A 17,571-nucleotide genomic window follows, 5' to 3' on the forward strand; every position below is an offset into this window, starting at 1 on the left:
TAACAGAAGAATTTTGTAAAATATTTCAGTTTATTTTTGCATATTTAGACATATTATATAATCCTTATTTAATAACTAAAATTTGCATTTTAAATTGCTAAAATGTGTTTTCTTTTGATATGTTGATAATGTTTGCCAACTTAATGAAAAATATTGATAATTTGCGAATATTTTTCAAAAATGCCATGAAAATTGCAAACTTAATAAGATTTACCTTTTCATCTATAAAATATCACCAAAGTTGTTGCATTAATATGCAAGTATCAAAATATGTATGAATGATCAATGAAAAAAACATCTTCAGAAACAAAATTCTACAAATAGAAATGAAAAGGTAATTAACACATTGACTGCCATGGGGGGTCAACGGTGGCCGGCACTTGACTTGGCTATAGGACCGTAGAGGTCATCAGTAACACGACCGATAGTAAAAATACATAATTAGAGCAAATATCAACACTGATAAATTTTTAAATAATACCATTGTTACTATAATGGTTTGAAGAACAAATCATACAAAAATTTAAATAATAAATTGCAAAAATGGTTTCAGGGGGTCACCAGTGACTCCCACCACAAAAATGCATTAAACACAACTATACAACTCACCTTATCTTCTGTAGATAATATTTCGACATATTATACATTGCACAGTAAAAAAATTCATGTAGGCCCCATGGGCAATCCACATAAAATGCACGTGGCAGCAATGTGTTAAAAATACATAATTATATTCAGAACACAAAAGTTAACTATCCAGCAATCTGCTATAGCACTCAAATCAACTGTAACAGACGTATTTAAGTGTAATTGAACTATTTTATTCACGCCATGAGCTCATGAACTGTAACCGAACTATTTTATTTAAACGCCATCTCGTGGCGATATGAAAAAACGTCAGTCGACCTCTAGCCGCCATGATGATAGTTTACTATGTTATGTTATTCTCAATGTTTGATGTTCCATTTGGTATATGTTTCATTTTTATGTATATTTCTTTTGTTTGTAACCGTTCCTGTGTGCTCTGTTAATAAATCCGTTTAAAGCTAGCCGGCATTAGTGTTATTGAGGAACGGCTACATCACATTGGCGCCCAACTAAATTTGAATCCAAAATGGCGCAACAAAATGTTTAGAATTTCTGTTTGGCTTTAACAAGCTCTTACTCCCGAATTTAACTTTTAGTTGCTGGAGATCGGCTCAGTTTCTTTTCAGGTGTGGACTACTGGTCAAATATTCTGGAAACCAATTCTGGAATTAAAATTGTCATACCGTGCTGCTAGCACATCGAATCATCAACTGGACAATTTCAACGGAAAAGATAAGTTTCGTTTACATTATCGTTTAATCTGAGTTTAAAGTTCTTTTAAACTGATTATTTATTATAAGCTGCTTCTTAAAGCAAATGTAAATTCTTTACTGAAATCTCATTTATTGATACTACATAAGAGTATTAAACGAAAGCAAACGGCTTTCTGTTAACCAAACGTTATTTCTTGAATTGTAATTTGTTATTTTAAAATGTTAATGCGCATAGTAAATTAATTTGTGAATAATATTGTTTCACTGAATACATGTTTTGATGTTAAAGTTTGAATATATTCATGGACGTTGTTCATTAGAATTTACTAGTTTTGCTTCTGACATACAGCAGCAGATATTTTCCCCCCGCGGAAATGTTTAGACTAGCGATGATTTATGATGTGTTTACGTCAAATCTTTTATTATTTTTATTTCCTTTGAGTGCTGTTGTTCCTTATTAAATGTTTTATTCTACATAAAATAAAATATTGTATTTGTTAATTTATCTTTCGACGAACATTTTGAGAAAATGATTATAGTATAATACTTTAAGAAAATACGATTGTTTTCCTTTAATGAATGCATGTCTTGAAAATATTTCTTGAAGCGAAAGAAAATAATTATGAATAAAATCGAACGACTATTTAAATAAAGTAAAAGAGTTACTAAGTATGTGTTGCTTAATCAGCTTAATATTTTGTTAAGATTAAGATTTCGAAGAATTCAGCTTAAATATAAAAGCTTATGGTGAGACATTTATGTATGTTTTGTATATTTTGCTAAGTAGTAAACAATTTTTGAGCAATTTATTATATGTTATTTTCTTGATACAAGTTGAATTTATGAGGGCATTTTATGATATTTTTACGACTTCGAAATAATAAACTTTGTGAGTATTATTGTTTACATTTATAAATACTGTTTAATAGTGGTATATAAATGTACGAGTAACATTGTTTACATTCATACATGCTGTTTAATAGGGGTATATACATTTTACTTAAAGGTATAATTATTAATTCTAAAATACTGTATTGTGAATAAAATCGAAATAACAACAAATTCAACTTCATCTTTTCCCTCCCCCCTGACCTCTCATATAATTATGGCTTACCTTGCCAAAGCACGAAAAGAGGATTTAAAAACTCTCGCTGCAGAACTGGGTTTCACTGTAAACGACACTATGCGAGTAATAGATCTTAAAGATCTTATTGTCAATTCTGACACTTATGATGAGGCTTTTACCAGGAATCTTCTGGAAACTTTAATCGAAACTAGACAACAAAAACAACGTGAAAGCAACGATCTGGAGACACGTCAAAGAAAAGAACAAAAACTTTTATTAGAATTGGAACGTTTAAAATTAAACCTGGCAGCTGCTAGCTCAAACCCTAACTATGTCGCCTTTGCTTCAAATGCAGCTATTGAAACAAATATTCAACACCTAATCCCTAAATTTACAGGAACTTCTGACATTGCAACCTACCTGCAAATTTTTGAAAGACAATGTGAGAAAGTTAATATAAAACAAACATTTCGCAAATTATTTTAAGAGAACCAAAAGACAAATTAGAAGATTATTCTTACATCAAGAAGATTCTGCTACAAAGATTCAAATTAAATGCTGAATCATTTCGAATTAAACTTACTACACACCAAAAACACCCTGGGTCTTTATGGAAAGATTTTACTTACGAATTAAACAATTATCTCGAAGAGTGGCTTCATAGTCTCGATGTTACAGACTTTGAATCACTCAAAGACTTGGTCCTGACGGATCAGCTTAAAAGAAGAGTCAGTAGTGACGTTAAGGAGCATTTTATTGATACTTGGGGAAAAATAAAGAGTTCATCTGAATTAGTACAGAAATTGGATGATTATGAAGCTGTACGTGTTAAAAATACGAACTATAAAACTGAACTTCCTGGCAGGCGGAACTATTCTTACAAACCGACTAATCCATCCAAACACAAAGTAGAAAATCGAACAAGTGACATACAGGGAGCTCATAAAAACTTTTCAAATCGTGTTCAGCAACAAACAGAGGAAAAGCGACCTCCTTTAACATGCTATGGGTGCGGAAAAACTGTTTTTATCAAGTCTAAATGTCCAGACTGTAACCCCCCAAAGACTTCAAATTCATCAAATTTTGGCACTATCCAAATCCGATCCTGTTTATCTTCCACTCGGACTGCTGTATTTCCAATAAGTATTGGTGGTGTTTCCGGTACAGCTTTTGCCGACACTGGTGCTAGTCACTCAATTGCAAGTGAATCCCTCTATCATATTCTGCAGAAACAAGATGCAGTATTTGAAAAGACAACACTACAGGTGTCTTTCGCTGATGGTTTGGTATCTGAAAAAGAGGTACTTCGCACCGAACAAATCATTCTTCTCGAAGGCAGAGAGTTCAAAACTCCGCTCCTTGTATTGCCTGATGCCAAAAATAACTCGACTCTGTTAGGAATTCACTTTCTTCAAAAAGCTAAAATTGTTTTAAATCTTGCTGAAAATAAGTGGAACTTTTCTGATGAACCTCGAAGAAAATATAGCTTCGTGAAACCTCATCAATCCCAAGTACTGGAAGAAACCCCAGTTGTTGTAAACAACTGCCAACTACGAGAAAATGAAGGACAACAATTAACTACAGCCCAACGGCTTGCAACTGATGCATTGCTTAACAAATATCACACTGTCTTCAAAGTAGGGGGAGAAACCACTAATCAAAAGCCATCTGGCTTACTTCAAATTCCAGTCTATGCTCAACGTTTTGAAACCTTGTCAATTGACACCTTCCTGAAACACCGTCTGGTGAAAAATGGATTTTTATCGTGCAGGACTGTGCTACGAAGTGGACAGAACTATTTGCTTTAAAGGAAGCCACGGCCAGAGAATGTGCCACTATTCTTTTGGAGGAAGTTGCCCTTCGATTTGGGTTACCCAGGAAAATAATAAGTGATAATGGTACCCAGTTTACTAGTGCTGTTATGCAACAACTATGCTATATCCTGAACATTGATCAAAGTCTTACTCCCGTCTATCACCCACAATCTAACCCAGTTGAAAGGAAGAATAGAGATCTGAAACCACGTTTAGCAATACTTGTTGGTAACGACCATCAGTCATGGAAGGATAAACTGCCAGTAATAAGGTTTGCTTTGAATACAGTCAAATGTGATTCAACTGGACATTCTGCTACTTTTCTTCAATTTGCACGAGAGTTACGAACCTTAGATGATGTAAAGCATGATATAAAAGCCGTAATTGAGAGCGATAATTTTGTTCCCGAAATTACTCCATATTTGAAACGTTTTGCAAGAAATGTACAACAGGTACGAGAAAGAGTCGAAATGCATCAAGATAAGCAGAAACGATATGCTGACAAAAAACGAAGAGAAACACCGAAATTCGTTCCTGGAGATAAAGTTTGGGTCACCCTCCACCCAATCACCAAAGGTCCACTGAAGAAAACTGCTAAATTCATGCCCAAGAGAGATGGTCCTTATGTGATAGTGACTACAAGATCTCCAACCACTTATGATATTGCCGATCCTCATGAACCAGACAAAATTCTCGGCAAGTATCATGTTTCAGCCTTGAAACCATATCAAGATCGAAATAAGCAAAACTCAGCTCGTGTAATTCCAGTGGTTCCCTTAAAGAAAAGAGGACGCCCGAAACGTGTAATACCATCTGAATCTGCACCTGTTGCACAAGGTGCTGGTGACGCAAAATCTACTCCTCGTCAAACTGGAGCCCGTCCATCTGATTCTCCGCCCGCTGCACAAAGTAGACAAATGTCAGTTCCTGACTTCTTGCCGAGACGTCTACGAAGTCAGAGGGGGAGGATGTAACAGACCTATTTAAGTGTAATTGAACTATTTTATTCATGCCATGAGCTCATGAACTGTAACCGAACTATTTTATTTAAACGCCATCTCGTGGTGATATGAAAAAACGTCAGTCGACCTCCAGCCGCCATGATGATAGTTTACTATGTTATGTTATTCTCAATGTTTGATGTTCCATTTGGTATATGTTTCATTTTTATGTATATTTCTTTTGTTTGTAACCGTTCCTGTGTGCTCTGTTAATAAATCCGTTTAAAGCTAGCCAGCATTAGTGTCTATTGAGGAACGGCTACATCACACAACTGAATTTTTATAACAGTGCAAATGCAATCAGGTGTACAAACAGTAATATTACAAAAAAAAAAAAAAATACAAATAATGAATAAACTATACATATATTACGCAAAATTAAATTAAATAAATTACATCTGTATAATACAGTATAAAATCCGAGATTCAATAATCATCAAAACTTTTGCAATTCCAGATTCCAAAAAATTTCAGATTTTAGATCACCAGTTTAAATCTAGCATGACCTGTAGAGATGGCAACATTGTGACTTCACTTCTCATTTAGATTATATAAAATGTTAATTTCCCATATGGTTGCAATCAGCACTGGTGTCAAAATTTAGGGAGCAAAATTTTAGAATTTAGAGAAGCACTAAGCAGTAAAAATTAGACATGGCAAAATTTTTAGAGTTTAAGAGATGCACTGAGCAGTAGAATTTAGGGGGTAGCAAAATTTTAGAATTTAAGGAGGCAGTGGACAGCAAATTTAGGACCTACAGAAGTCACCAGACCCCAAAATGTTAGCACTAGCTCTGCCTCCTCTTTAGCACTAACTCTATTCCCCTACTCGAGTACCGATCACACTTTCAGTCCTTGAGTAGTTGTTTTGGAGAGTCACAACAACTACTCAAAGACAAAGTGTGATCCAAGCCAACACCAACACATCAGTCAATGACTGTTACTAGCCATAGTGAAACTCTCTAGCTAGCACGTATTTGAAAGTGACAAGAATGATCCACAATTAGTCCAAAGAAAAATCCCATTTACAGTACACTTGACTCCTTTTGTTGTTATTACATTCTCCATTCCCAGACTTTGTAAAGAGGAGATGTTAGCTCATTGTTTTTTCTTTATTTATTTATTTGGGGAAGGGCTGGTGGTGAGGAGGTCTAGATTTTAGATAATTCCAGATACTCAATGCACAGATTTCACACTTTGTACTGTATTTATTTAAATCTCAATAAGCAATATTCATGCTTTTTAATTATTAACAAAGAAAAACAATTCTTACAAAAGGCAGGATGAATGTACAAACTAGATTGTCTGACTTTTTCAGAGTAAACTCAAATCTTGTTTTTTTCCCAAAGTCTTTAATTGACAAAATTATTGTTATAAATTGGTGGAAATGGTTTAATGTCAGCTACGGGGCATGAATATATTTAATGAAGATTGATAATTGATCTCATAAGGCAAAAACAAACCCACAACATTTCTCCAGAACAGAAGCCTGAAATTTTTCCTTATCCCTTACTAAATCAAACATCATTATTTTATAATTGTTTGTAATTTTCTAATATTTCATATTCGCTCTTGGTACTTGTCAGTTTTACTTGCAATCAAACACCAAGTTACAACTAAAAAAAAATAATTTCACAATTTTTATTACTTGGTTTTAGTTATTAATTTGGGTTTGCTATACTGTTTGGAAATAAATACTGCCAAACTCGGCAATTAATCATTGTTCACTGGTAAAACTGACAAGTACCACTCGCTCTGATTTCATTGTCTTAATTATTTTCTTCATGTGAAATAATAAGTATCTTCATAAAACCTCTAATAAAAACTAAATTATGTGAACAATGCAAATATAGATGCAAAAAGGGGATAAAAGGGAGGGAAATTTGAATCTACATGAAATTCAAATAATGCAAACCTTTGAGTTTTCGTAGGTGGTTAGAAGTAGAAGCAAAGATTTCTTAAAAGTATCCAAAAGAGCACTAGAAAGAAAGTAGCCATTTTTGTATCCATGTTCCATAAAAACTATTATTGCGTTAGTTACTGCTAACTGAAATTTTTCCTCTGTTTTAAAAAATCGCTGTTTAAATACAACCTAAAAAGAAGGCATTAATGATCAAAATGCTATGCATATAAATAAATAATTATAGAAAAATATTTAGACTATTTTTGGAAAGAAACTTTCACAGAACACTTTCTAAATGAAATCAACTAGTTTTTAATTCATATAAGAAGAATATAATAAAAGTGTCTATGCAATTTACACCTTTCGCAAAAAATAATCAAAGCTGTAGCAAAATTACTGGTACTCAACAGTTTCACGCACTAGCAGACTATGCATTGAGAAATAATATTTAAGCTTATACTAAACATAAAGCTGAAAACTTTTTAATGCATTAGAAAACACAAACTTTATTCACAAAGCTCTAAAATGTATTTACAATTTTAAAAATTAAAACAATTTTATAAATCAATTGTAATTCTTAAAAAGGGATGAACTCATTTAGTGTTATGTTTATGAATTTTTAAAGCAAATCATTTAAAATTATAAAATACAAAGTAAGAATGATTCTTCCTTCAATATGTAAACATGTATATGTTAAATAATTCAATATGTATTAAAATCTGTTATCAAAATATATAAGCTTCTTAACAATTAGTAAAACTGACTTTTTGAAACAGAAAAAACATTTACATTTTTTTTATTATATAAAAAGGTTTTAAAAGTTTTTATCAAGTTTTATACGAGGGTTGGAACTTTAATAGTGGCAACTACTTATTTACAAGGAATACAAAAGTGATTCATGTCACCATGTTTTACAGTCCTTCAATATAGTCGCCAGCATTGTGTACAACCCGTTTCCAACAATGTGGAAGTCGCAGAATACCTGTAGCAGCGCCTGTTTTGTTGATAGTTTGAATGGACTGGTCTACTGCCGCAAGAATCTCAGAAACAGTTTGGAAGCAAGTGCCACGAAGTGGTTCCTTCATCTTAGGAATTAAGTCATAGTCACAAGGGCTTAGATCTGGGGAGTATGGTGGATGGTAAAGCACTTCTCAGCCCAATCACTTGAACAAATCAGTCACAGGTTGTGCTGCATGTGGCCGAGCATTGTTATGCAAAATGAGAGGAGCGTTCTGCAGAAAGTGTCGCCGTTTTTTTCTCAAAGCTGGTCGGAGATTGTGCTCCAAAAATGAGCAGTAATACTGCGCAGTGACGGTCTGCTGTGGGGGAACGGTATGCGTTAGGATGACACCATCACAGCCGTACATGAGAATCACCATAACTTTCACATTGCTGGGGTTCTGACGAAATTTCGAACGTCGTGGTGACCCGTGATGACACCATTCGTTTGATTGGCGTTTCAGTTCTGGCTGGTATGATCGGGCCCAAGTCTCATCCAGCGTAATGATACGGCATAAAAAAAGCATCTCCTTCGCGCTCATAGTGCTCCAGGTGGGTTCAGGCAGCATCATATCGTAGCCATTTCTGAATTTCCGTCAAGTGACGTGGAACCCATTGTGAAGCAATTTTTTTCATGGACAGGCATTCCTTCAGAATGTGCAGCACAGTCGTATGCGCTAATCCTGTTTGTCCGGCCAGCTGATGAATCGTTTGGCGGCGATCACTGTCCATTAGTGCGGCAACAGCTTGCACGTCTGCATCGCTGACACTCGGACGACCTGGCCGCAGCATGTCTGCCACATTTTGGCATCCTTCATTGAATACTTTCACCCATCTTGCTACAGTTCTGTAAGGCAATGCAGATTCCCCACAAGCCTCTTGAAGCCATTGATGACACTGTCGTGCTGTACGACCTCTGGCACATTCAATTTTTATCCAACATCGTTGTTCTTGTTTTGAAAACATCCTGACAACACTTATTTTAGACCGCGAGCTAATACAAGGATTCATTCTTCGCATCACTCCGCATGCGCGTGACATAGGCAGGACGAGTCTTTTTGCTGAGAGGTAAGGTAGGTATGTAGTTTACATGTGGTATACGCGATATTCTTTGGTTTTGTTGCATAGTGTTTTTTCAGCTGTGTTGCCGCTATTAAAGTTCCAACCCTCGTATATAAAATATACAAACATATACAAAGTAATATATAAATATATAAAGTAATACTGTAGAATCTCTCTGAACCGGAAACAACGACACCATATATATTATAATTCAATTCTTAAATGGTGTGAGGAAGAAAATGGCCTTTGTGCAGGAATTCTTAGTTAAAACATTTTCTAGGATAAATGTTTGATCTGATTTCCATTCCTTTGAATAATTTGATTACTTCTCATGAGTAAAAGTTAAGTACAGTCAAAAGTCGTTAATTCGGACCCCCATAATCCGGACCTCAAAGCTAAAAACTTTCTGCACATGCGCCACGTTGACACATGCGCATAGGCATTTATGCGTGCGCGTAAGACCTTTACGACTGCGCATATGTGTGTGCGCAAGTGCAGAATACGTTTTCGCGTGCTCGTTTAATATATAACGGACGGTATAAACTAAAATTATCTAATTATCTATTTCAGTTAATGTTCATGATTGCGTTGTTCCTTAATCTTCGAATTGGATGCAGCTTATTATTTTTTGCAGACTGTAAGAGCAATTTTATAAAAGTAAACTTGAACTTTCGATAATGTCAAATAGAATTTCCGATGCTGGAGCTCCCAAAGGATCTACAAAACGAAAGTATGTTTCGACGTCCGTCAAAAAAAAAAGTGGAATTGCTGCAAAAAATGGATAAAGACATGAAGAAGGTGACAGAGAGGTTAGTGAAAACGAAAAAATTTCGATTGACAAGTTAGTCGGTATTCTTGGCACAGCAATTACGGGACTTGAACAGCGGAACTTTGTAACTGAACAAGAAATTATGTCTGTTTATAGAATTAAAGAGAAAGTATTATCACATAAAATGAAGAAACTTAAACAACTTACATTGAAAGAAATGTTTAATGAAATAAACAAATAAATATTAAGCTTTTTTTTTTTTTTTTTTTTTTTTTTTTGTAAATTTTGATACCCTTTAGATCATAATTGTTCTTTATTTCATAAATTACGGTTTCATATTTTTAATTTTAGAATTTCTGCAAGCCATCTGACGAGATTTAAACTGATGATCTACAATCTGGAAAAATCGATAATCTGGAATCGCCGAAGTCCCGATGAGTCCGGATTAACGACTTTTGACTGTATAAGTATGTATGTTTTAATGCATATTTATCATTTTGTACTTTAAATAAAAAGTTTGAATATTGTTGCAAAATGCAGTGAGATATAGCTAAACTGCGGACTTAGGGTTGCCAGAAAATGGCAGGATTGGCAGATTTGGCATGAAATTGCCCATTTGGTGACAGAATGACAATATGTCATAGACAGAGCAAGAGTATTTTAGAATGCATTTTTAAGGGCTTTCTTGGGGATATTTTCAAAGGTAGGTTAAAGCTATATATACCCTACATGTATGTCTTGAGTTCAGAGATTAGCTTGAGAGCGACTGACCGAGTTGAGAGCTATACTGTAGTGCTTTGCTATGAAGCTGTCTTCACTGTTATAGCCTGAAGGCTATGCTGATTGTTTCAGAGTGTTTGTCATAAATTTTTGACAAATGTAAACATGTCTTTGGAACTGATCTGTGTAATAGTAATTACTGATGAATAAATTGTGTTTTGATTCTTCTTTAAATGTTATCATCAATTCAGCAGACATTCACCTGCAATTATTATCAGTTGAACCTAAAATAAGAAACTTGTGCCAAAAAATGCAATCACATATCATATTAAATATTTATATGCCTTATTATGTTATGTTTCAATGTAGGTCTACTGTGCACCACATGCATTCTAGTTGCACTACAGTTAGTAAAATTAAACTGAAATTGTTTCCTGTCATGAATAATAATAATAATAATTATGAAAGTTTTCAAATTTTATATTACGTCTAAAGGGTTGTTTTTTCTTTTTACATATACATTTTGAGAGCATTTGGGCTAAAAATAAAAACAGCATATCTTTAGAATTTTCGAAAGACAATCTCGCACACTGGAGTTAAAAATATTTTATTCTGTACAGTGTGTTGTCACTGATCACTTTGAAACTGTTGAGTTTCTTAATCAAAAATTCATTAAAATTTTAAAAATATGAAATGACAATAAAACAAATTCAAGATTTGGCTTCTAGATGCACATATTCAGGTGGACTACCTTATTCTTAATTTGATGGCTTTAGGTATCACTATTTTTTCAGAAAGTAGAAAGCATACATACGTCCATGCAAGATGCTTCATTATTTAATTTCTTTAAATATAACACAAGGTGATAATATTTGGTAGCAACCATTTGAAAAGTGATACAGTTGTTTACAGTGATTCGACGCAAAATGTCGTGGCTAGCACCCCTTTGGGATAATAATGAACAAGTTTTAAATGAATTTAATACAATAGTTAAATTAAAAGAACTGTGTTAATTATATGGACCTTTTTCATTTTGCTTTCACAAATAACTTTTTGTAATGCAAATGCTTTGTTTTATGAAATGTGAAATATCTTTTGTATGGCAATGTTTTGACAATATCAAAGATATTTGTAGTAGCTGAAAATAAAGTGAAATATTATGGTAAATTTGTTTCCTGTTTTAAGTTTAAAAAACAATTTCATTGCATGAATAATGTGCAGTTGCTTGGATATCTCTACATTTCTTTATTATGCAGCCATTCTCCCCCCCCCTTACACCACATTGCTGAGTTATAAAACAGAGTAAGCCTAAGGTGCTCTGCCCTGATATTGATTGTACTAAAGAGCTCCACAAATCAAAAAGTTTGGAAATAACTGGTTTGCATAGTATCAAACAATTTCTTTATTTTTTACTGTAAAATGTTTTTAGAAATTTTTTAAGTAAATTCTCAGAGATATTCTGGGGGTAGGAGATAAAAATAAGATGTCAGATTGAGTTATCTATTATGTCTTGGTATAGATGACACCATACCATACTGCACATCAGTTTCTATAAACTGATGTGAAAAGGTAAGCCAAAAGAAGCAGCAGAGGTCAAGTGACACTAAGATTATACTAGTAATAAAGGTCAAGTATAGTGACACTGTATTAGTCATGTTACATTTATCTGTAATGGTCTGATAAATGATGGTTTTTTACAACACTTTATTTGGTCCATCTTACTTTAAATTTTTAATTCATTGAAGATTTGTAAACAAAAGAAATACATTTAACTAAAAAAAGTTCAAGACATAATGTTAATCTTCTTAAGCATTATGAAAAATTGTACAACAGAAATTATAACCTACAATTGAATGCACAGTACGATAAACTGTACATTCAGCTGCCAAGAAGAAAATTTGCAGTAAATTAAAATCTTATGCTGTAGAACACTTTTTGTAAAAGAATCATTGCAGTATTTAGTCCAAAACCAAGAATTAATACTATCATGGCCAAGAACTGACATAATACTCTAATAAGTGGCTAAAAGAGTTACTACTAAAAATGAGTAACAAAAAATGAGCATTAAAATATACAAAAAAAATTTAAAAAAAAAAACGCATGATCATAACATACTAACAGTATACAAAATCACTTACTTCAATTAAATTGTTGAGAAATTTTCCCAGAGCAAAAGTATTTAATACATACTTTGTACAAAGCACATTTACATTTTCTGACATAATAACTAAAAATGAAGATGTGGCTTCTTCAACAAGCTCCATCTCTCTAAAAGAAGAGAGAAAATTGAAATGTAAAATTACATGAAAATATGGGTGCATTCTTTCATTTGTTACTCTTTTCCATAAATGCAAAAAGTAAAGTACTAGAATTTGCAAACTGTTTTTACTACTTTACAGCTTTCTTTTGGAGGAGAATTAAAATTGTGCATAGATAAAAGTAATTTAGGAATATAATACAAAAGATTCACATTCTTAAACATGAGATTACATAATATAGATTCTCAACTTCAAGCAAAAGAGAAAAGTCTTTTAGTCGTAAACTCAAAATAAAAAGTGCTAGAAAAGAAAATGGAAAAAATCAGGTTGTATTACATGAAACCCATACACTTTAAAAGGGTGTCTTTGTGGACAGTATTATAACCTTTAACTACTGTGACTTAAATTGTCGCATAACTACTGTGAGCGGTCTCTCAGACCGCTTCTGTTAAAAACAAAATAAGATATTGATTTATTTTTCTTATTTGAATAAATGTTATTTAATTTCATATATTTAACTTTTTCATGAAGATATAAAGCAATTTTTATACTTAAATCAGTTCATTAGAATAAAATATATACTATGATAATAATTCCTTCGCTTGTGTATCTGGATGGAAGAAGTAAATTTTTAAATTCAACTTTTTTATTTTACATTAAAATTTGCGATAAGAATGCTTTAATAAGAATATAGAAAATTAATTTTTATTTTAAAAATTATAATTCCAGCTGCATTTTATACATACTTTTCTACTGCATTGGAGACACACTGGTTCTTTGCATGCTATACATTTGTAAGCTGTTTTCCTTTGTTTTGCTTGGTGGACAAATATAGCACGTTCTTTTTTTATCTAATTTATTGTCTTCGATCGCGATGTTTCCTTCATCATCATTTATTCCGAAAACTCTTCTTATTGTAAGTTTGAGTTCTTTAGGCATAAAACTGATGAAGTTATCCTCCGTTTTACATGAGACTGCACTGAATTGCTAATGGAATCTTTTCGTTTCATTTTCGGAGACAATGGAATAAGACTGAAATAATATGAATACATTTATTGCATATCCAAGTTTCTGAAGAATATTGCCATAGGCCAACGTCGGGTTCGACGAGCAGTTGAATAGATTGAACGAAGAATAATATTGTGACTACGAGTTCGAACACCCTTGTTGGGCTCTTGAATAGACCCTTTGAATTCATTTTTTCCAATAAAAAAATCTCTTGTAGAAGGAGAACATGGATTTTCATTTTCATTGGCAGATATTTATGAATTTTTGTTGTGGTCGCTCTTAATAATTTCATCATGGGAACTTTCATCAGAGAACTGTAAATTAAACCAATTTCGAATTGTTTATTCAATTTGTCTTGAGTAAGATATATAGAATGTTTCCTGCACGCATTTGAAGCCATTTCAAGAATATTTATAAAAAAGCGAAATATAAAACAACAATGAAAAGTGAACTTTATCGGCCGAAATTTGAATCGTATCTGCTGTGATCGGTCCTACAGACCGCTGAGGAAGGGAAATTTTAAAAAATAAAAGAAGAAATAAAGCTAGCTAAATGCAACTTGGTGTATGACCTTGGGCAACTGGTTTAGGAAGGTACTAAGAATGGCAATAGCCATTAATTATTCTAAGGGGTGGAAGCATTTACTGGAAAATGTCATTCGGTCCAAAAGACCACACACACCAGTTAAAGGCTAACAAAAATGATTTCTATCCACTATGAACAATATATATATACACACATACATACAACTCATTAATTAAAAATCACATAACTCTCTGATATCAGTTAGTATTAGTTACTAAGTGCTAAGCATATAATCCTTTATAGTTATGTAATAAATATCTATATCAAACAGCACATAAAAGGGAGTCAACTTAACTACTGTGCTACATGTTAACATTCAGTTAAAATTATCACAAATGGATTGAATGTTTTCATCTATTTTTGAAATAAATTTCATTAAACTTGTTTTAATCCTTTTATTTACGATGCACATTAGTAGCTACTAAATAAAATAAAGGGTATACTTCATTTCAATTAGTTGGTAAGGAAAGTGATATATTTATTTCGTTAAATGAACATGGTCAAAGTATAGTTTAGGGTACCCCTTGGCGAAACTTGGCAATTTTTGGCAGTACATGGATACCGATTTTGTGCAATTCTTTGACTCGTTATTTTGGCTTGCGAAGCAGCGATTTTTGCACCAAACATCACCACTACACAAAGCCAAAATAACAAGACAAACAATTGCACAAGCTCGGTATCCATGTACACATCGATTTATTTTCACTTAAAAAAAAAAAACCCCAAATTGCACAAAAATGGGATTTCGCACTCCTTTGACTTAACCATGTACACATCAACCTAGTTTCACTTTAAAAAAAATCCCCGAATTGCACAAAAATGGCATTGCGCACTCTTTTAACTTTATACATATGTCAACCTATTTTCACTTAAAAAAAAATCCCAGAATTGCACAAACTTGCATTGCACACTTCCTTTACTTTGTCCATGTACACAACGATATATTTTCACTTAAAAAGTCAAAGGAGCACCAAATTCTAAAATATAGGCAAACAAAAAATACATAGTCTCAATAAAATAAATTTTAAACCAAACAATAAAATATCATAAAAAAGGAAAAACATGTTATACATTTAAGCGCTACCAAAAGCAAATATTCACTTACCATGATTCTCGAGTTCGCTTCGTACACCCAGAGCCCCATAAAAATCAAAATATCAATCATACTCAAATGACTTTTTTCAAACCAGGTACTCTTTCTGCTCGAACACTTCACATAGTGACCATCTAAACTTTTCTTCCTACAAACCCATCTAAACGGTTTTTACGCTCGACTAGACGCATATCCTTCCTACATACAGGACACTTATAATGACTACTAAATAAACTTTCATTTACACACCAGTCAATTAAAGCTCTTTTCCCCTTTCGCTCCAAACGGTACAGAAAATTCAAATTAATCTTACTACATTCGGCCATTCTACAGTCTAAAGAATCAAACCATCACACACCACAAAAACACTTACAAAACATCCCATGATTCAAAATTTCCCAGAATCATGCACCCAATTATGTCACAATAATGTTTCCATAACATTCAACTACTCAGGCTACCATAAATGAAACAAAAACTTGGCGATAAATCAAAGAACAACTTCGCCATAATACAAGGGGTACCTTAAAGTCTACTCTACCCACGAACAGCAACAGTAAATAAGTACCTGACTCAAATAAATAAATTACAATATTAAATCTAAATTTAGGAATATAAAAATAATAATTTGAAAGTTTAAAAATTTACAAATATTTTGATGAGACTTGAGAGCAAAAGTACATAAATTGTTTGTAGAACTTAGAATATTTGCAATGGCATACTTAATATTACAATATATCTGGTTGTGGCGAAAGTTTTTTGCAAAAAAACATTCTCAATAAAGTTAGAATAAAAAAAAAAAAAAAAAAACATGAAAGCAGTATCTTTAGTGTGGATAGTAATCACCCTCCAAATCTATGATTTCCTGCCAATGTTTTGGTAGTTTTTCAAAGCCTTCGGCCCAGAAGCTTGATGACTGCGAATCCAAAATCAGATCAATCTCATTTTGGTCGTCCTGTGCCGAATGGAAGATGGCACCAGCAAGATGTAGCTGCAAGTGTGGAAAAAGGTAGAAGTCTGAAGGAGCGATGTCGGTACTTTACCATGAGTGTGGTAAAGATCCCATTTGAATCCGTATGGAGTCCAGCGGGGGAATGCAGACACATGTGGTCTTGCACTGTCTTGATGGGAAAATTACCTTTTTGTGCCAAACTCAGTTCAACATTCTTCCTTCATAGCAGTGTCAACATGGACTAGCATCTAGCTGTACACCTTACTGTTAAGGGTTTTACCTTTTCCCAGATAATCTTTGTGGATAATACCACAGAAATCCCACCAGATACAAAGCATGATCTTTTGCAATGCAGCCAATGCGCTCAGTGTGTGCAGACCAACCCCTTTTTCAGCCTGTGTTGTTGAAGTAAATCCACGTGTCATCACCAATGACAATTCGGTCCAGAATTTTGCCTTGCATTGATATTTGAGCAGATTAGTGCAGGACCGAACACATTTGTCCTTACTTGATGCATAGAACAACTAATGGACATGGCACTAATGTCTAACTCTTTAACAAAGCTTTCAAGTAGTTGCATGCTGATCTTCCAAAAGTTCTCACAGGCGGGCCTCATCAATATCAGTAGGCCGGCCAGAGTGCTCTGCTTCTTGAATGTCATAGTTCTAGTTTTTGAACTTTCAGGAACAAACCTTCACAGGGTCATATCATACACTTTAGTACTTAAAGCTGTACACAGGATTTGGTGACATTCTGCAGCTGACTTTTTGCAACAGAACTGGAAGTAAATGATGGTTCTAATCTGGTTGCGTGATAGTTCCATTTCACTTAATGATATTTTTTTACAAATTTCACAACACAGTGTTCTAAAAAGAAAGTATCTTTCTTTCAAATACCAAAAATCGGTTCAAAAACTATGATTAAATACACAAATGCAAACTGTTTGTGCAGATGTTATGGTGAAAAAATCGTCATGACACCAATATGTTATAGAGAAAATTCATGGTACCAATAATGTTAAGGTTTCCTAAAGTCTGGTAC

At 33.4% G+C, this 17,571-nt stretch overlaps 1 protein-coding gene across 5 annotated transcripts in view; it reads right to left on the minus strand.

Annotated features, from left to right (window-relative positions):
- LOC118192119 (serine/threonine-protein kinase ATR-like) overlaps positions 1–17,571 on the minus strand; it is a 391,326-nt gene that overhangs the window by 298,004 nt on the left and 75,751 nt on the right. For all 5 annotated transcript variants that reach the window (XM_085810548.1, XM_085810547.1, XM_085810546.1 and 2 more), the window contains 2 exons: positions 12,773–12,902; positions 7,097–7,273 (listed from right to left, as the gene is read on the minus strand). In XM_085810548.1, the coding sequence (XP_085666674.1) occupies positions 7,097–7,273; positions 12,773–12,902 (307 nt within the window). The remainder of the gene's footprint in view (positions 1–7,096; positions 7,274–12,772; positions 12,903–17,571) is intronic.

This window comes from Stegodyphus dumicola, chromosome 2 (assembly GCF_044657685.1).
Source record: "Stegodyphus dumicola isolate Sdum_Otavi_A_Nest chromosome 2, ASM4465768v1".
In the NCBI taxonomy this organism is placed as follows: domain Eukaryota; kingdom Metazoa; phylum Arthropoda; class Arachnida; order Araneae; family Eresidae; genus Stegodyphus; species Stegodyphus dumicola.